The sequence below is a fragment of the Rattus rattus genome, chromosome 2 (genome assembly GCF_011064425.1).
Source record: "Rattus rattus isolate New Zealand chromosome 2, Rrattus_CSIRO_v1, whole genome shotgun sequence".
NCBI classification, from domain to species: Eukaryota; Metazoa; Chordata; class Mammalia; order Rodentia; family Muridae; genus Rattus; species Rattus rattus.
This window is the reverse complement of record NC_046155.1, coordinates 20,395,836-20,416,223: the sequence shown is the minus strand read 5'-3', so window position 1 is coordinate 20,416,223 and position 20,388 is coordinate 20,395,836. Positions and strand designations below refer to the sequence as shown.

At 37.9% G+C, this 20,388-nt stretch overlaps 1 protein-coding gene across 1 annotated transcript; it reads left to right on the top strand.

The window, feature by feature from the left end:
- The first annotated feature begins 4,191 nt into the window (after positions 1 to 4,191).
- On the top strand, positions 4,192 to 20,038 carry Anxa1 (annexin A1). Its single transcript, XM_032891703.1, has 13 exons — positions 4,192 to 4,317; positions 10,116 to 10,195; positions 10,306 to 10,414; positions 11,007 to 11,101; positions 11,625 to 11,738; positions 12,400 to 12,490; positions 13,974 to 14,053; positions 14,675 to 14,731; positions 15,906 to 15,999; positions 16,728 to 16,823; positions 17,759 to 17,817; positions 18,713 to 18,835; positions 19,695 to 20,038. The coding sequence occupies exons 2-13, from the start codon at positions 10,130 to 10,132 to the stop codon at positions 19,749 to 19,751; spliced, it is 1,041 nt and encodes a 346-aa protein (XP_032747594.1). The 5' UTR covers positions 4,192 to 4,317; positions 10,116 to 10,129; the 3' UTR covers positions 19,752 to 20,038.
- The last annotated feature ends 350 nt before the right edge of the window (positions 20,039 to 20,388 follow it).

The following is a 20,388-nucleotide window of genomic DNA, read 5'->3' as shown; positions in this document are numbered from 1 at the left end:
TTATAACATAGCATTGTAAAACAAAATTTGGCAGGGTAACACAACAGAGGGTGATTTTTATTTCTTTTGTGTTGTTCTATTCTCTTTCGTTATGTTTTGTACTTTTAAAAAAATAAATTTATTTTATGTGTATGAGTGCTCTATCTGCATGTGCACCTGAGTGCCAGAAGAGAGAGCACCACACCCCATTACAGACGGTTGTGAACCATGTAGGTGCTGGGAATTGAACTCAGGACCTCTGGAAGGTCAGTCAGGGCTCTTAACCACTGAGCCACCTATTGGCTCTCAACAGTTTTGCTGTTTGCTTTGTATTTTCCAGCATTTGTCATTCATCATTGTTCATTTGGATCTCGATTTTGAAACGATTTACTCTCTGTGGATCTCAGCCTTCTAGTCCAGTTGTCTTCTCCTGACCCAGCTGTAATGGCAAACTAGATTCTTTTCTGTTTTTTGTTTTCTGGTTTTAAGATGATCAAAGCCTGGCTCATTTTGTTGGGAATTCATTCTTTTATTGAATCCAGATTAGAAAAAGAAGAGAATTTATGAACGGACCTTTTGACAGATTTCTTTTTGAAAATACTCATTCCTCTTCAGATTTGTTTTAAATGAAGTTTTCTTTCTTTAACTTGTTTGCACGCAGCTCAGCTGTGTTCGTTCTTAAGGGAGGTCTGGTAAAGAAAAGGCCCTACCAAGGTCTTAGCTGTACTTGTGACAGGATCTCTCTATTAGGTTAAAAAGTTTTTTTTCTGTTATGTGATGCTAATAAAACTGAGTTATGGGGTTGGGGATTTAGCTCAGTGGTAGAGCACTTGCCTAGCAAGCACAAGGCCCTGGGTTCAGTCCCCAGCTCAGAAAAAACAAACAAACAAACAAAAAAAACCCTGAGTTATAACAATATTAATGATAACTTCACTAATTGATTCTGTGAGGGGTGAGAAGAGGGAGGAATAGGATGAGAAAAACAGAGGGAACTATTTGCCTTGTACTTGACATACTTAGAAGATAAGGGAAACATGTTTGGAATGTCAGTTCCCCAGGCTACTTTATGTCGGAATGTTAGAAATGGAAACAATGATTTTCATTGGCTACAGACAGTGGATGAGAGGAGGCTGTGGTGATTTTGGGGTATGCGTTGTGTTCACTGTGGTTCTATAAGCACCCCATCTTCCAAAGAGAGCTCAACAATAGTCAGGAAGCCCCGCCCTAAAGCCCATCCTCCCCCCCGCCCCACCCCTATGACTTAGTTTCCTTGTCAGACTTTACCTAAGAGGAAATGAAATTAATAAGCTGTGAAAAAGTATCCCATGTGGGCTGCTCTTAAGTCTCCCGTTGCCTTTTCCTCCTATGTTCTGCGTTCTAGCTGTTTGCGAGTAGGTGAGGCTGGTGACTCACTGCCTTCAAGCAGCAGCAGGGCTGGTGAGTCATAGCTTTCAAGCTGGGGTTGTGGTTCACTCCCATGGACGGTTTAACCCGTGCTTGTCTCTTAGGGGGTCAGTGGGAACATCCTTCGTAGGTCGTGATCTTCCTAAATCCTCTCCACAGGACCAGGCAATAACTGTGTCCGGGCAAAAGCTCCAGTACTCTTTCTTCTCAGAGTCCACATGACTAATCTTTCCCACCTTCTACATTTGAGCGTTTCCTGCCTTCACATTATAAAAACTATTTTGGGAAGTATTATTTTTAAACATGACTTTTCCCTTAATTCTACCATAATAAGTGCTGGGTTAAGCTTTGCTCTTAGGAGTTTCCTAATACATCCCAAACTCAAATATATAAAGCATTTGACTTGTCCTATGCCCTAGGGGGGAAAAAGCTAAGCCAGACTATATGTTAATTCCATTTTAAATACACAGATGTTTTTATTTCATAAGGCTTTCAATGTGCATGATTGCTGCAATATTCCTGTTACCAAAGCTAGTATAAATAAAAATAGATAAACGTGGAAATTACTTAGAGTTTCTGTCATTAACATTTCCTTCCTCAGTTGACAACATAAATGCGCTGCTGAGAAGCCATTTTGCATCTGTCAGGATCAATTTCCCATTATGCCAGTCATATTAATTACTAGTCGATTAGTTGATTTTTATTTTTGACATATACATGCAGCATGTATCAAAATTAATTTGTTTTTTTCTTAAGTATTTACATTAAATGGCCATAGTACTTAAAGTCACATTGGCTTCCTTGAAATAAGCATGGAGTATTCAGAATGTGTCATAAATATTTCTAATTTTAAGATAGTATCTCCATTGCTTTCTATTTTTTCTTTTATTTATTTTTGTCCTCTGTCTTCCGTTTTTGTTGTTGTTGTTGTTGTTGTTGTTGCTGTTGTTGTTTGTTTGGTTGGTTGATTTTTTTTTTTTTGAAAGATCCTACACTATAGTTCAAGCTAGACTATTAGCTACTCTGTAACCCAGGGTGACCTTGAAGTCATGGGTAGCCTGCTGTTTTAGCCTTCCCACATCTAAGATTACAGGTATGAGCTATCATTTTTGGTGTATTGATTGATCGATTAATTGATTGATGTGTGTGTGTATGTGTGATTGTGTTTGTGTGTGTGATTGTGTTTGTGTGTGTATGTTTGTGTGTGATTGTGTGTGTGTGTGTGATTGTGCATGTGTGTGTGTGTGGTTGTGTTTGTGTGTATGATTGTGTGTGTGCGTGTGTGTGTCTGTGTGTATATATTTATGGCAGTGTATATATACTTATGCTCCGGCTCAGGTGTCAGGTTGGTTTTTGAGACAGAGTCTTTCACTTAGCTCGGAATTCATCAATTAGACTGAACCAGTGATCAATAAGCCTCAGTGGTCCATCTGTCTCTGTCTCTCCTAATTGGTGACGTATGCCTCAGGACAGGCTTGTAAATTTAGCTTCCGGAGATCAAACTCAGGTCATTATGCTCACATGAAAAGCACCTTCCTGAGAAACTACTATCCAATCATTTGTGGATTTTTATCAACATGAAGTATATAATTGTCTGAAAGCCAGGGGAAGTAAAGAGGGGACAAAGGGACGAAGTATGAAAATGGCTCAGCAGGTAAGAGCACTGGCTGCTTTTCCGGATGGACTCAGTTTCAATTCCCAGCACCCACATGGCAGCTCACAACTGTAACTCTGTTTCCAGGGGATCCGACATCCTCACACAGACATGTGTGTAGACAAAACACCAATGCACATAAAATAAAACAATAGTTATTTTTTAAAAGTACAATGCAAGCAACATCAGAGAAAAGAGCTACAACTATTTTTTGTTTTAAAGATTTTATTAAGAATGAAGTGAATCACACTGACGTTCCCTTCTTTACATCAGATGGGACATTTCTGATGGCACCTGTTGTGTGGTAGGTGCCATCCCCCTAATCCTTACAGCTCACAGGTCCAGGCCATGGCTTATTGTTCCACTCTTCTACCACACTGGGGCTCGATTCATACTCTGCCTATGTGGTTTGAGTCTATTCAAAAATTAAGAAAAGAGGCTCCTCTTTAGTGCCAATGTTTTCATTAAATGTCATTACACTTGCATTTTTAGCATTGATTATTGAAAATGTTGAAGAAAACTGGAGCTTCATGTGTTTCCTGTTCCTTAGTTACCTCAGTTCCAAAGGCTTGTTTGAAAGGCAGGGGCATAGCTGGTGAATTCTAAGAAAAGTACTCATTACATCATCATTTCAAAACCTACAAATAAGTTCTATTTCAATTGTCTATACTTTCTTGGAAATAAGTAGAGCCTTTGTGATGTAGCTTCGCCATATAAAATGATACCGAATCCAGAGTAATTAATTAATCCCTCTAAGTCTTGAAGTAGTAAGCATTAGGGCTGAAATCAATCCCTCCCCTCCCCTCCCCTTTCCCTTTTCTTTGTTAGTTTTGTGGTTAATGTGCTTTTTATTTTATTTTTTGCATTTAATGTGCCTAATTTTATTCTCTTTTGGGGGTTAATGTGCTTATTTTTAAAGGAGTTCCAGTAAATTCCTTAAGATAGGGCAGGGAGCTCAACATAGCTGAAACTCAATTGCACTGTACCATTCCTGGGAGGAATAAAACCTCAAAAGGAAAGGCAGGGGGAAAATCCATGAGTCCTTTTTCTTTCTGTAGCTGAGTTGTTTCCGGGAGTAGTTTTGCAAGACTTGTTTCTCCTTGGTTTTGACCAGGCCTGAGCCAGTTCTTCAAACAAAGACAGCCAGTTACTAACTTTGGTTGCTAGGTGTGGCTTCAGTTCATATCCTATAAAATCAGGAGTCCAGCCCTCCACTTCCAGTCAGAAAGCATCTGAGCAAAGCTTCTCTTCAGTTCCCTGGAAGACAAGGCAATACAAAGGTAAGGCTTAGCTTTGGTTTGACAGAGTTCTGTTTTCTGTAGAAACTACAAAATCGGGTAAGAACTTCTGGCTTGCTTCGCCTGGGGCTTCATAAGGAAGTGCTGTTGAAGGCTGAATTCAACAACAGGATGTATGACTTCGTGCATTTAATATGTCTCAGTAAATCTTGCTGCAAAATTATACTGTGTGTAATTGTAATGTAGATGTTGCAAACTATAAAGTTTTTCCTTTCTTAACTAAGAAATGCGTTCCCTAACTGGCAAGCTTACTGTCCTGGTGTTGAGTTACTAAAGGAGGAAAGAGAAAGGGGGCTCCGGCAAACTTAGAGAGAGGGGTTTCTTTCCTCCTCTTTGGAAAGGCTTTTCAAAGAGCTGTGAGTTCTGTGTGAGTCCAGTGCTGTTGTGGGAGGCATGTGAGGTCTCAGAGAAACCAGAAGTGGAAAATTCTCAAGAACTCTTCAAAATAGAAGGCTTTCGTAGCTAGAAATATTTTTCTTTGTTAAAACTAAATGAATCCCAGCCTCAGCATGATCTCCATGCCCCTTTTAATTAACGTTTTGAATCAATGTTATGTTTACTCATCGTTTAAGATGGCCCGCTTGCTCGACTCATTTAAACAGGGAGTGGCCACATTCCCTCCCTGTAATCTCTGTGTCATAGGCAGGCTTTTCTGGTGAGCGTTTGAAAACCTAAGTGGAAAGCAGATTTTTCCAGGGTGAGGTCAGATAAATCATCCCACGGAATGCCCGAGGGGCCCTACAGAAACTCTTCTCCCTAGTGACATCTTGAGGACACATAAGACAAGGAGATAATTCCTAGGAAAACCAAAAAAACCATAGAAACAGACAAACAAAAAATAATAAACTTAAAGCTGGATCAAATTGCAAAAATGAGAGCAGAGTGACCCCTAACTACACACTCAGCTTATTACAAATGTGCCCTCACGGACGCTTCTCTTAGCTCACATAAAGCTGTTAATGAAACGTTTTATCTTCTGATTTTATGCGTGCCAATTAAAAATGTGCTTCTTCCTGCCATAGATCCCTCAGTTGTTCGAATCCTGAGAAATCAATGCCCGTAATACGGTGCAGGGACCTGGGCTTTGCCAGCTGCAGCTCAGGCCTGCTTCAGCTGATTCGAATGTGGTAAAATGCTGGTTTCCTGATTCTGAAATGGCCTCTTCCTCATTTCAGAAATTCTGCGGTTACCAGAGCCCAGAAAACACACCTACACTTCCTCCATACCTCATATGAGACCACTGCTCTTGAGACTATAGCAACACTCTTAAGGAACCAGCAAAAGTCAGATGCTTGTTAAAATACTTTCTCCATCAAAAACTTCTACAGCGTTGATCTCTGAACACAACATCAGCTGGACAGGCTGACTTAGTGCCCTCTAGATTGTTACACATTTAAAGTCAGAACAACACCAAAAAAAAAAAAAAAAAAAAAAGAAAAGAAAAAAAAAAAAAAGAAATCCTATGGATCTTTAGTGATGAACCATGAACAATTCTCAAAGTCTTTTCCCTCCAAATTTGCACACATTGAGCAGAATAATTAAGCATCCAATCTATCTAACACCTTTTTCCTTTAGGTTATCTCCTCTTTGGACTCAAGGTGAAATGTAAGATAGGTGATTTAGAGGTAGAATGGATCTAAAGACTATTTTACCATTCTCATTTTACAAATTAAAATGGCCTGAAGAAGTTTCTTGTTTTTTTGTGAAGTCAAATTTATGGTTAAAGGAAAACAAAAAGAGAGAAGGCCTACAGCACCATGATTCTTTGGTTTAAAATATTATCATTATGGGTCAGATTTGTTGGTTTAATTTGAGCTGTTTCCCTATGTGCTGTTTGGTTATTTAATAAGGTTTTTTGTTTATTTAGTAATAATTCATAATACTTATGGATATGCAGAATTCCAGGTACTTCATGAGGTAATGCAGATGCCAAGGAAATGGTCCGTGTCTTCTGGGAAGACTGCTGGAGGGTTAGATCCCAACACGAAGACCTAATGCATAATGGCATGAGGCTATCGGATGGGTAGAGACAAGATGCTTTCAAAGGTCCCCCAGTACAGAGCTGAGTAGCAGTGAAAGCATCAGGGAGATGTGATGAAGCCTTAGCTTAGTCTTCATCAAATAGCAGTGAGTCAGGCAAAAGACAGTGGTGTAGATGAGGTCAGAGCATTCCAGGCAACAGAAACTCCCTGTTCAGAAGCCTGAGGCAAAATTTCCAGGAGCCACCTTTGGCTAAATGGCTTTTTGAAGTGATGTCATTGTATATTCTAATTATCTTCTCATGTGTCCATTGAGCAGTCTAATTATCTGCTTCATGTGGGTAGTTGTGGGAAGGGCTTACAAAACACGTATGCAAGGAAGAACTGTACGCAAGGCAAAAACACGGGAAAATAATATCCTCAGGCTGCAGCGAGAACTATGGAGTCTCCATTGGATTCTCTAGTCATAATCTGAATCTCAAGTGATTGAAAATAGTGCTGATCTTGTTCTCATCTCTTTGTTCAATAATTTAAAGACATATACAGTATTTTGCGGTCAGAAAGCATACATTTATATTATGACTACCGACACTAGTTGCAGGATGTCTGAAAAGGACACCACATATAAAATAATGAGGGTGGTGACAAAATTATTTTGTCAATAAAACATGGCTAGTGATTGCTGCTACTCTCATTGTGAAACTGATGGTCCTAGCCTGTAACCAGGAGAAAAGCCACATAGCTGTCGTCTCTGGGGACACTCTGCTGTCTTAATAAGTAAGTTACTCAACAAGATTTTCTTCATTTTGTGCCTTGCAATTAACACAGAAATAATGTTGAAAGCAGGAAGAGTTGGTAAACCAGGAAATTCAGCTGCTTTCCACACAGGTTCTGGAAGTCACTTTCCATGATACTCAGAAAAAAAGCACGAAGATGACTGACATATAAATCCACAAAAAGACTAATTCTTAGATGTTTCCCACTTAATCGACACATAAGGGGAAATTAATAGGTAGTGCCTGCTCACACAGGCAAAAATTGTCAAATAAAGAAAAAGTGTGAAATAGTATCAACTTCCATGTAGGTTATCTTTTAATTAGCTCATTTAGTCCTGGAGATTAACTTGGATTGAAAACTTATTGCTAACTAATTGGAGTATGTGTTGAGATAAAGCAATATTATATTAAAACAAATAAGCTGGAAGAAACAAAATCTTCCATTTAATTAAGTTTGTCTCCGTGAAGAATCTAAGTGCTAAGTAGGGAGAGAAGTTCAGCTATGACTCTGCCTGATTCTGCCGGTGCGGTCTGAACAGTGCTTCACATGTAAGCCGCTCTGTTAATGAAGGTTAATATCTTTGGCACTTAGCAGGCTGTGATAAAATAAATGTTCTTTGGAGCAAAAGACATCCTTTTGCAGTCCTTAAACTTGGCTAAGGGTTAGAAGCTGACTCTCGAAGGCATTTTTTTCTGCTGACATCCATGGGGACTGTTCTGTTCTGTAAGCTTTGCTTTTCTGGACCCTTGTTCTGGCCTGTGCACATAGCAGGCTGGGATGAGGATGCTCAGAATTCTGATGCACGTTCAAAGCCGTCTTCTCTAAAGACACTCTTGTCAAGTACGTTGCTCAACCTACCGCTTCTTGTTCTGTTGCACCATATAATTAACGGAGTCGTATTTCATTAAGCTTTCTCGGTTTTCGGGAAGAAACTTGTGCACTGTGCAGCTATTTTAAATAGCTCTAAAACCGTGAAAGTGCGGGACTTTCATAAACGTCCTAAGATCAGTATGCAGTCGCCATACTCACCTCTGATTTTAGACTCTCCTCCAGCTTGAAGAACGTTTTTTCTGTCTTAACTGAAAACAAGAGTACTGATTTTTTTTTGTTTTTAAAGCAAATGATCAGATCGTTCCTTTTGAAGATTCCATTTTCCTAGGGCTTGGGTGCGGCCATCAAGATAGCGACTCTGACTGCTGAAACTTCGCTAAAAGAGCTGTGAAGCTGTAGGTGTGCCAACTTGGCAGTCAAAATGTGAAATACTGTGTGGCAACAGCAATCATACCAGATTTGACTGTAGCGGGAAGTACAATGCCATGCGTGATTGCCTGTCATGAGTCTACCTAGGGGATAGCTGTGAAGGCATTGGTGTGGGAATGAACACAGTACTTTGGCGAATGCTCTTCACGCAAACGACAGAATAGCAATTTGAGCAAGCTCCATCGTTAGGTGCGGACTGTTTCTGTTTCGAGTATTATTTGCCTCTGGTATTTAATTTTATTACTTGAAAATTAATCATTCTTCTAGCAGAGAGAGAGGCAGAAACACTTTTATCTGGACATGCTAGTAAGGGACAGCTTTACGAATTTTACTCTTCCTAAGTTTGATGGCTACATACCATGAACTGAAATCCCAGAGATTATCTTTCCACCCTCCCTCAAAGGCATTCATCGAGCAATTTCCAGAGGGTGTCAGAGATAAATAAGTGTAGAGGATGAACACCAGCTTCAAAAAAAAAATATGGACCTTGACAAAAGGAATCATCGATGGTATTTTGTGTTGGTGAAGAAAACAGACCAATCGTTAGCATATTTTAAGTTTCAAAAAGATTTTGTCCCACTGAATGCAAACATCACTAGGCTGCAAGCTATGCAGGCAATTTGAGACACCCTTTATGATAGTTGCCAAAAATGTATGCATACTGCAGCACCGCTCAAATGTTTCTTGTTAGAACAGGCAAAACAATGATAAAATAATCCTTTTCTATTTGTGTGTACGCATACAAGAATAATGTTTAAACTGCTCAAATGGGAAGAAATGTGAAGGCAGTTATCTATTCATATAATTTTACACCAAACAATGAAAAAAAAAGAAAGGGAAAAAGAAAGAAAGGAGAAGAAAGGGAAGGAAGTTGCATTTTGCGAGAAAGAAATGCATAGAGTTTTAAGTTGATTCAGTCCTGTAGATGGTTCCAGATTGTTTTACGTCACAGAAGAAAGTATGTTTTCTTTAGACATGCCTTCGGCACAGACCTGGATAGAGCCCACACAGATGCTTGCATGACATACTAAGTGGTCTCGCCTTTGTCCTCACCCTTTCCTGTGATTCTCCAAGGTGTAAAAAAGATGTTTCTCCTAAAATACAAATGGGATCACCCTTCCCATTCACACACAGAATGATGTTACCCTGAGCTGTGGACATACATGTAAATGCCTTGCTGCCACTTCTATAATCATTTCCTCATCTAGCAAACTTTAGGCTGCCTCTTAAATATGACAAACCTTCCCTCTATTTTTTTCTCTGAAGCTTTCTACCAGACTTGTTTTGACTTATTTCAAGAAAGCCTCTCTTGAAGCAGCACTTTAATGGGAAGTTTCCTTAGCCTTTGTGCTTTCAACCAGAAAGCACAGACCAGCTTTAGATTCCCTGAGGCAAAGGAAGACATATCAAAGCTTTTGCATTTTCCTTGCTAAACATCTCTGGGGGGTTTGTAGATTTAGATCAGAGAAGTGGTCAACAGTTCTTCTCCTTAGACCCTATACTTACATGCTATAAGTCTCTGGACCTTAGAAGGCAGTACTAGAATGACCAAGAGAATGGTTCATTTCTGAGTAGAGGCTGTGAGTTTCATTTTAATAGTAACAATAGTCTTTAAAAAATATAAACACTGCACATTTTGTGATGCACCAAAGACAGGATGAATAAGGGGAAGTTTGCTTTCTGTTGTAGTGTCTCAAGTGTAAAGGGAAGTGTTCGTGGGTATTGATTTTATTATATAAAAGTGCCAATTCATTTTCTTTCCAGATACTTTATTAAAAATGTCAATGGTGTCAGAATTCCTCAAGCAGGCCTGCTATATTGAAAAGCAAGAGCAGGAATATGTTGTAAGTAGTCTAAATATTATGAAGTAGTTACCATGTTAAAACAGATAAACACATGAGTGAGTGAATGAATGAATGAATGAAGATTAATTCATGTTTCTTGCACACCATAGCAAGCTGTAAAATCATACAAAGGTGGTCCTGGATCAGCAGTGAGCCCCTACCCTTCCTTCAACCCGTCCTCGGATGTTGCTGCCTTGCACAAAGCTATCATGGTTAAAGGTGAGTATATTTTCATAGAAGAATCTCCTCCTGGACATTTCACAGAAATGTTGAACAGTTATTGGGAAACAAACTGGAGTGATGCAGTCTTACGCTGGGGACATAAAAAAAATTTAGTCAGCTGCAATGGTTCTTACCTACAACATCAGTTCTAGAGAGGCCGAGGCAGGAGGGTTCCATATGCTGTGGAGTTAGACTCTGCCTCCAAAGAGTAAGATGTCCTTCCTTTCAGGACTTAGGAAAGTTTGGAATCTCTGTTGCTATAACAGATGTCCTTACCAGCCTGTTTCTAATAGAAATCAATGCTTAAATGAGCATCGGCGATCACATTGAGGGTTTGAATGTGTATCGGCAGTGCCAGAAACCATTAATTAGCTTTTCGTTTTCCATTCAAATGGATGAGGTGTTGGCTTATGTTCTCCAGTTTGATACATGCTGAGGCACTTGATCATTTTCTCGGCTGATGCAATTCTCTTTCCCAGCTTTGCTATGAATACGCCCTGAGTACCGCCTTGATAACGAATCGCTTTCTGCCAGTTGCTCGTGATTGAGAGAACGGATGTTAAAGCCTTTTAAAATCTTTTATTTCTAGGTGTGGATGAGGCAACCATCATTGACATTCTTACCAAGAGAACCAATGCTCAGCGCCAGCAGATCAAGGCAGCATACCTACAGGAGACTGGGAAGGTAAGGAGAGTGATGAACTCCATGTTCAGTTTGCTCATGTTCGTGTTTCAATGTGCTTCTGAATCACAGTCCCCAGCTCTTTCTATATTAAACACCATTAGCCCATTACCTCAGAAGTGGGAATCACAAGATTTGTCTCCTTTGGTGCAATAGGATCACTTTTTAGCAAATTTACTCAGTTCAAGCATTGGCCATCTTGCCATAAGGCTTTTCAGAGAAGTTTGATGGTGGAGGCAAGCCATCAGTTTAAGCGAAATAGGCATCACAGTTACTATGGAGACACAAAGAATGTGTGCTTATTGTAGTGCTTTTTTTTTTTGCTATGTCACTAAAACTAGAATGAGCTGCTTTATGAAGAAATCTAAATATTTTATGCAACTCCATGTTGGAAGTGAGCTTTATATCTCTCGTGGGACCATAGATAGTTTGTTTTTAACTGGGTGCAATTTAAAAAAAAAATGGAAGTGAGATGTGTCATAAGGTACAAGACTGTTAGGAACTCACGATTCTTTGGTTTTTCCAGCCCCTGGATGAAACCTTGAAAAAAGCCCTTACAGGCCACCTGGAGGAGGTTGTTTTGGCTATGCTCAAGACCCCAGCTCAGTTTGATGCAGATGAACTCCGTGCTGCCATGAAGGTAAAGTTTTCTCACCAACCCCATCTCCAGGCTCCGGCAGTTTTTAAGATGATTTATTTGAACGGATGTTTTACTTGACTGTATCCATGTCTATATATCACCCGTGTGCCTGGCACTCTTGGTCAGAAGAGGGCATTTGATCCTCTAGTGTTTAGAGTTATGGGTGGTTGTGAGCCATTATGTGGATGAGAGGGATTGAATCAGGGTCCTCTGCATGAATAAGTGCTTTTAACAGCTGAGCCTTTCTACCAACCCCCTAAATTATTCTTTTCGTGAAAAACAACTTTCCTAAAAAAAATTGTGCAGCACAGATCTGAATGTTACTATGACTGAGGCTTCATTATCTGCTTCAAGATCAGTCAGAATTCAATGACCGAGCAACTTAATCATTTAATGAATCAATCAGTAGATACATGAAAAAAAATAACTATTGGAACTAACGTTTTTTATGCTTTTACAATGCATAAATCAAATGTATGTCTTTTTTCCTTTCATCCTAAATACTGAACATAAACCTATTTTGCTTAAGAAAGACTTTATAAGTTTTTAAAAATACAGACAAATTTCTCCAAATGACAAATTACAGCAAACTGTGTGGACAAAATGAATTGAGTATAAAAAAAAACTTTAAATGTATTTCTTTTCTTTTCTTTAATTTCAGGGACTTGGAACAGATGAGGACACTCTCATTGAGATTTTGACAACAAGATCTAACCAGCAAATCAGAGAGATTAATAGAGTCTACAGAGAAGGTCAGGCCCAGTGTTTGAGTGCCTGGGTTGGACAGGAAATCAGATAGATATACATTTTGAAAGTCAGCTATGGGTGGTGATTGTGTATGATTTAGAAAAAGTCTACATTCTAAAATGGTCCCTTCCAGCTCTGTGCAATTATCCCTGGAGTGCAGGGTGTGGTGGCAGTGAGAGAACATGTGCCCCAACCCAACCCACCTACAACTTGCACCTTAACAGAAAATGTCTTCCAGAGCCAATTAGCACAAATGGCTATAAAGAGAATTGAATTCAGAACATTATTGGACTTACATAGCTTTCTAAAAAATCTCTACTGTTCTGAACTACCCAGAGTCTTTTATTTTGAAAAGGCTGAATAATTAGAATAAACACTTCTGATCAGGACACTTTCTGATCATCTTTTTAATCCATTGTGGGAGATTGTTTTTAAATAGTTATATCTCCCAGTTGCTGGGAATTGAACTCAGGACTTATAGGTGAGCAGTCAGTGCTCTTAACCACTGAGCCATCTCTCCAGCCCCTTTGTGAGGCTTTTAGTCAATGATTCATTCTTCACTGAGCATTGTGGAGCTCCTCTGGTTTCTGGTGATTTTCATGTTCCTCTGAGCTGGTGGCAGTTTTTGTTTTGTTAAACTGATGTGTGGCTTTGTAAAGAATCTTTCTACTTGATTCTCTTACCAGATCATGCATGAGGCAGCATTTTGCACACTGCTCTCAATTTAGCACATGAGTCAGAGGAAGAAAGTTTTCAACCCCATTTTCTGCAGTTCTTACCGGAGAACTGATGCTTGCCTTATAGCCATTTGTCAGTAATAATTCAAGAGTCCAGTCCTTAATCTGTTTGATGAAACAAACTTTATAAAGGTAGATATTCACATTTCCACATGATCCTAAAGACTTAACAGCTTAAGGCACCGTATCTATTTCATTATAAATTCAGGCAGTTTTTTCATTAAAGCAGTACATTTGATAAGTAAATGGATGTGTATAGAAGTGAGTTTTAAATAGCTTCCTATATACATGCCATTGAAACATGTAACATACATATCAAATGTCAATAAGTAGCCAGTGTTCCGGCAAGTACTGACCCCTTTTCCTTTTAAATGTTGCTCTATTCATTCTAGCAATTAAATTGTGACATAGTATGTTTCAAAATGATTTGGTAATGTGTGTTTAGCAATTCCTTCTTGTTAGAAACTATGTGTGACTGAATTTTCATACACAGTATTGCTCAGCTTTTGTTTATTGATCTGTAGACAAGTATTTTATAGTCTTAACATTTCAGTTGCTCTCATTTTTCCATTCTCATAAAACACGTGTAACATGATTTACATGTGATATGAATAGAGTCACCAGAAATACATAACACGAGTCATTCAACCTTGAAACCAATAAACTGGGACAACTATGTAAGGTATTAGTTGTTATTTGCATCATTATTTTTAAAGAATTGATTACAAAAGTTATTTTTCTTTCTTCCTAGAGCTGAAAAGAGATCTGGCCAAAGACATCACTTCAGACACATCTGGAGACTTTCGTAATGCCTTGCTTGCTCTCGCCAAGGTATAGCTTAATTGCTCTGGAAATGTCTTTACTTAGAGTTGTTAGAGTTGGGATCATTTTCTAGGAATGAGAAACTCTTTCTTAAAATTTAATACTGCTTAATTGACAAACCATACTTGTATGTGTTTGAGGGAACAGTGTGATATTTTGATATATATGCTGTACAATTAATGGCATAAAATAATGTTTCTGTATTCTAACTTCCTACCACTTTTTTAGTTGAGACATTTAAAGTTTATCTTCTGGTCACTTAAAAACATCGACTACGATACAGATGACATTTCCCTTACTGTTTAGTAACGCCCCAGTGTGCTCCTGTTTATTAGAGACCATGCCCTTTCCTTAGTATCCTCCAGACCTGTGTTCCCCACCCTATTATCTCTGTCCATCACCAATGTACTGTATGCTTCTGTGGGTTTGGGTGTTTTAAGAAGCATGTCTAAGTGAGCTCACACGAACTTGCTCTGCTATGTGTTCCTCAGTGCAACATTACTGGAGAGGATAGACACTTTTTTCACTCGTTTTCTTCCAAGGTTATTGTCTGATTTTAAGAGAATCAAGCGTATCATGTGATTACATCCTACAGGAAAGTCTTACAATATATCGGTGTATTTTTTTCAGGGTGATCGCTGTGAGGATATGAGTGTGAATCAAGATCTGGCTGATACAGATGCCAGGGTAAGTAAGGACGTTCCTACCTTCTTACTCTTTATGTGGAAGCAGATCTCGGGTCCTCTGAGAAGCCAATGGCTCCATACTTTTCATTTAATTAGACACAGATTCATGTAGCCCAGGGATAGAAAATACAGTCTTTTTGCTTCCAATTGATCTTATTATTCAGAAAACCAACGATGACTTAAATAACATTTGTTTTTCCCAATAACTGTTGTGTTGAAAACACTCCAAGTTTTTACATTAGAGTGTAAGAACATAACTATATATAAAAACATAACTATATGTAAGCCCAACCTCTTGGTGGGCAGTGTAATTTAAAACCTTCTTTCCTCCTCCCTCAGTTGTTGGGACTAAAATCAATCATTGTTATGCTCAGCTCGGAAAGGGAATTATTGCTGAGTAAAGTGAAACCAAGAAACACATTGAACATTTTGTTTTAACAGAAACTGTGCAAACATATAAAAACTAATGATGCGTAATTGCCTGTAATAAAATTACTTTTATTTATATTTGTAAATATCTTTCAATTTCCAGAAATTTCCTTTATACTTATTTACAGAGACTACATGGTTAGTATGACTCAGGATTGTGATAGGAATTAATATTTTAGACTTTGTAGAACATACTTGTAACAAAAATGACAAGGATCATTACTTTTCTTTACAAAGGAGAATAATTGTATTTAAATTATTTTCTAAGACTGTACAGCTTTCAAATTTCAGAGTTGAAATTTCAGTACAAAAATCATAGTATCAATATGAAATATCTTCCGGAGCAAATAAATGTGTAGATAGAGAGGGGAAATGCAAGACCCAGGCAGCAGTTGGATTTTTGATTTATTTATACTACTTGCTAATAATTTCTTTGAGTAATAGAGAATAGAAAAAAAACAAGTCTGTTTTAAGAATCCCTTGAGTTGCCTTATACAGAGAAGAATTTTAAAACAATTAACTAAGCAAAAAGATATTCTGAAAACATAGCCTCAGTTTTTCATGTTTATAAAACACCTTGAGAGATACTACTCATTTTATTGCCCTGTCCTCACTTTCAAGAAAGGCCAACTCTGCCTAGTCTGATTGTACCGAGTACAGAGTAATTGCCTATATGGCCTTTGTTAAATGTAACACTTTTATGTGTATGTCCTTCAGTGCATAGTTACTTATCCATTTCTTAACAGGCTTTGTATGAAGCTGGAGAAAGGAGAAAGGGGACAGACGTGAATGTGTTCAATACAATTTTGACCACAAGAAGCTATCCTCATCTTCGGAAAGGTAACAAGAAATTAGTTTTTATGGATTGTGTTTAGAGAAGATCACATGGTGTTTATGGAGGACAAGTGAGAGGGAAGAAAGAAAGGGTATTTCCCTATCAAATGGCTTTAGTGATGCTGCCCACTTATTGCTGTATGCCTGTTGGTCAGCTTTGATATGCTAACCATTCACACCACTGAGAGCTTACTTTCCCGTTTTGGAGTGGGGAACATAACTTATTTTCACTGTTTCTATTCATCCAAAGTTTTGGAATAGTATGGCAAGGTATATAAGTAAAAGAATGACATATGAGATAATACTAATACTAATAAGAAGGAAAAGGAGAAGTAGGAAAAGGAGAAGGAGAAGGAGAAGAAGAAGGAGGAGGAGGAGGAGGGAAGGAAGGAAGGAAAGAAAGAAAGAAAGAAAGAAAGAAAGAAAGAGAGAAAGAAAGAAAGAAAGAAAGACAGACACCCAGAGGATCTAAATGAAGGGAAGAATGTGTAGTTGGTCCAGAAACAAGAGAGAGCAAAAAATCTCCAAATTCCCAATGATTCAGAGCTAAGACATAGTCTCTGAATCTTTTGGGAAGGCAGAGTGTAAGAACAGCAATGCAAAGTTCATTATTGTATTCCAACACGTGAGTTCAGTGTACCCAAAGGACCCTTGAGTCGGTTAGCCTGATTTTGCTAAAGTCTACTAGTAGACAGGATGCTTTGCACAAATCTTAACTTCAGTCTCCCATTCAGTGTTTCAGAATTATAGAAAGTACAGTCAACATGACATGAACAAAGCCCTGGATCTGGAACTGAAGGGTGACATTGAGAAGTGCCTCACAACCATTGGTATGTAGCACAGGCGAAGCTTCAAACCTGAACTGATGCACTTGCATTTCACTGCTGCTCTATAAAAAATAATATCAGAAAAGAATTCCTGAGATGATACATCTCTGCCTCTATGTTCACTGCGAGGCAATATGTAAGTCTGATGATGAAATAATAAACTGGAAGGCTTTGCCTTTCTTTCTTTCTTTCTTTCTTTCTTTCTTTCTTTCTTTCTTTCTTTCTTTCTTTCTTTCTTTGAGGCAGGGATTCTTTATGTAACAGTCCTGTCTGTTCTGTAACTGTAACTCACTCTGTAGACAAGTTGGCCTTGAGCTGACAAGGATCCTCCTGCCTTTGCTTCCCAAGTGTCTGGATTAAAGCTTTACTCTACCCTGCTTGGCTTAAGAAAGTCTTTTTAATGAAACAGATGTTCTTTAAGATATGGATACACAGAATACATTTTGAACCCCTGTTTATTTTGAACCCCCTGTGAGCAGGACACACCTCTTGGGTCACTATGGATGGTCACCAAGAGAAACAGATTGAATTTCTTGTGTAATCACTTGTATAGTCTTGAGCAAGTCCTGGACACACTAATTTAGTAGGTGTCGGTTAATTTCTAAAAATATGAATCTTTTACATGTCTCCCAGAGACATACACAGCTTAGGTGGGCCATGGTTGTGAATTTCTAAGAAGCTAAGAAGCCTGACCTTTATACTGGTTTCCCCATGCCCACAGAGAGGAGAGTATATTCAGGGTAGAGTCTCTACTGAATATTGACTAGAAAAAGAATGGTGAAAACCACTTTGGGGAAAGTGACTCTGTCTTCTAATAAACTAAACATCCTACATTAGGCAGAGGGACAGAACTCATTTTACAAAATTATTTTCTAGTCTTTAAATATGTATGTTGATTTTGTGATGAATATTTCAACTGAAATTTGCATCTCTTACAGTGAAGTGTGCCACCAGCACTCCAGCTTTCTTTGCTGAGAAACTGTATGAAGCCATGAAGGTACTGCTCTGCTTAGAGACTTTATTTAAAGGAGAAATCACCTGCAAATAGAAGAGCAGAGAGCTTTTTGCTTGAAAATTGCATTACATATATTTCCTTTGCAGAAAATTACTGTTTTATTCAATTTTGAAGGGAAGCACGCTACTGCGTTAGAATAAGCTTGTTGGATTCGGTGCACTTTTAGAAAAGGTATATGTAAATATGATTATGAGGTGAGCTAGCAAGAAGTTTATAGGTGATTTACAATTTACTTAACACCCAAATCACCAAGAGAAGAGTGGTACAATTCCCTTTTTACGTGTGATTTTTAATAACCCACATCGACCGAGGTTAGAGAAGTCTAAGGTGGTATTGAGATGCATCTGAGATACTCGGACCATTTCATTTTTACATCATCAAGCAAGGAGGTTGCCGTAAAGGAGATTGCCCCAGCACTTGTATTCTGTAATGTGAAGATAGGAGTTATGACAAGCTCTTCCCTTTGTAACCCATGTATATGGGAGCCTTAAGAGACAGAGATAGCCATGGAAAGAGCTAACAACTTGACCAATTGAGGAGCTCTGTGAAATGATATGCATGTTTCTCATTTTTATCAATTCAGGCAGACACAATCAATATACTTGAATATTAATGAATTTTCCCTCTGTCCCCCATGCTAACTGTTTTCTTTTCTGTGTAATATTAATATAAGTAATGGCAAATGTCTGGGTAAGAAATAAGGAGATATGCGCCAAGTTTCAGAAGTCATTAGTGCTTTTTGGGATATAATCTAAAACCTTAAGTTCAGGCCAATGATATAACTCAGCAAATAAAAACACTGGCCATCAAGTTTGAGACCCAGTACCTTCGTTGAGTGCTTTCCTACATGTCATGAAATTATGATCTGTCTACATAGGGTGCTGGAACTCGCCATAAGACATTGATCAGGATTATGGTCTCCCGTTCTGAAATCGACATGAATGAAATCAAAGTATTTTACCAGAAGAAGTACGGAATCTCTCTCTGCCAAGCCATCCTGGTATGTTGTATTTTCTATAATGGCACCTCATAAAAGAAAGTTCTTTATGCAAAATTTTCCAAGATTAGAGCTAATGTGATATGCTACAGCTATAGACGGTATATATAATAATAGTCAAGCTTCTTAGAATGAATGATTCATAAATAAATTAAACTTTACATAATTAAATCTAGACAACCAAAAAACTAAGTACATTTTCAACCATATAGAAATGTCTAGTCTTTTGTGCATAAATAATTCTGGAATATTTAAGAGTTCCTGGCACTATTGATAGTTGTCTTGATTTATTTTGTAGTTAAAATTGAAGGATTATAAGTTTGGTGCTAAAATTAATTTTCAGTGTTTTACTTGTACTTTATATTTTTGTATGAAATGTTCAAAATATATATTCAAGTCATGTATTATGATATTAGAAAATAACACATTACGAGAAGTCAAGGAGGCTGATCCTATAGAAAGATTTAATTTATATTCACATTATTTGTACCTGATAATTAAAATAAACGAAGTTTAAATGAGAACATTATAGACCTATAGCTTTTACTCCTTTTGTCGAGTGATTCAGGTATTTTCTTATGTGGGGTATCAAATTATAAAACACTTCAATTAATTATATAATATATTAATATTTAGGATAACTTGTTCTAATATACAACAATTATTTCAGAGTAGATTTTGTTCTGGTTCTCCTCCGGAGAACATTTAATTTAGATTTTATAATATAGCTTTATTGTACACTGTAATGCATGACTAGCTTTGTAACGACTCAACAGATCCCATGCTACTTCTACAATTAAAATCTCTTGCATTCATCATGATTTTGCAGCATGCCGTATATATTCTCTTTTTGCACCAACAGGATGAAACTAAAGGAGACTATGAAAAAATCCTGGTGGCTCTGTGTGGAGGAAACTAAACATCCCAACTGCTCTGTAAGATTCCGAGGAGAACATCTCTTAGCTGTAGTTTTCCTCCTATCGAAAGGCTTAAGTAGGAAAGTTGCTTTGTCAGTAAGTCTAATTACCTGCTTTGAATAATGTAGCCTATAAATATGTTTTAGATCATTCTGCTGTACAATAGAGAAATACTTGTTTTGTTAATTATGTTTACGCCAAATTATAATTCCCTGTAAGCAAGTCACTTTGGTACCATGCCTGAGAAAGAAGTTTACATAGACTAAAATAAAACAATTTTATAAGACAATTGGTGTGTCATTGTCTCTCCTTTCACAATTTTCTTTTGTGTGTGTATATATCTAATGGCTTAGTTTAACGAAGAAGAAAAGTCATTTTTCCCCATTTGAAGACAATTTTGTGATTTTGTGAAATCATCAAAGTCTTTACCAGAAAGCTTCATTAAATAACCAACAATTTCCCCAAATCAGTAGGACACCTATCAATTAACAAAAATCAATGGTCTTTCTGAATATCAATATTAAGCAGGCTGAGAAAGACATGTGGAAGCAGTCTAATTCATAATAACATCTAAAACACAATCTAGGAGTAAACCTAACAAGGAAGTGTTGAAGTTTGGTCTGTTGCTATGTATCCTAA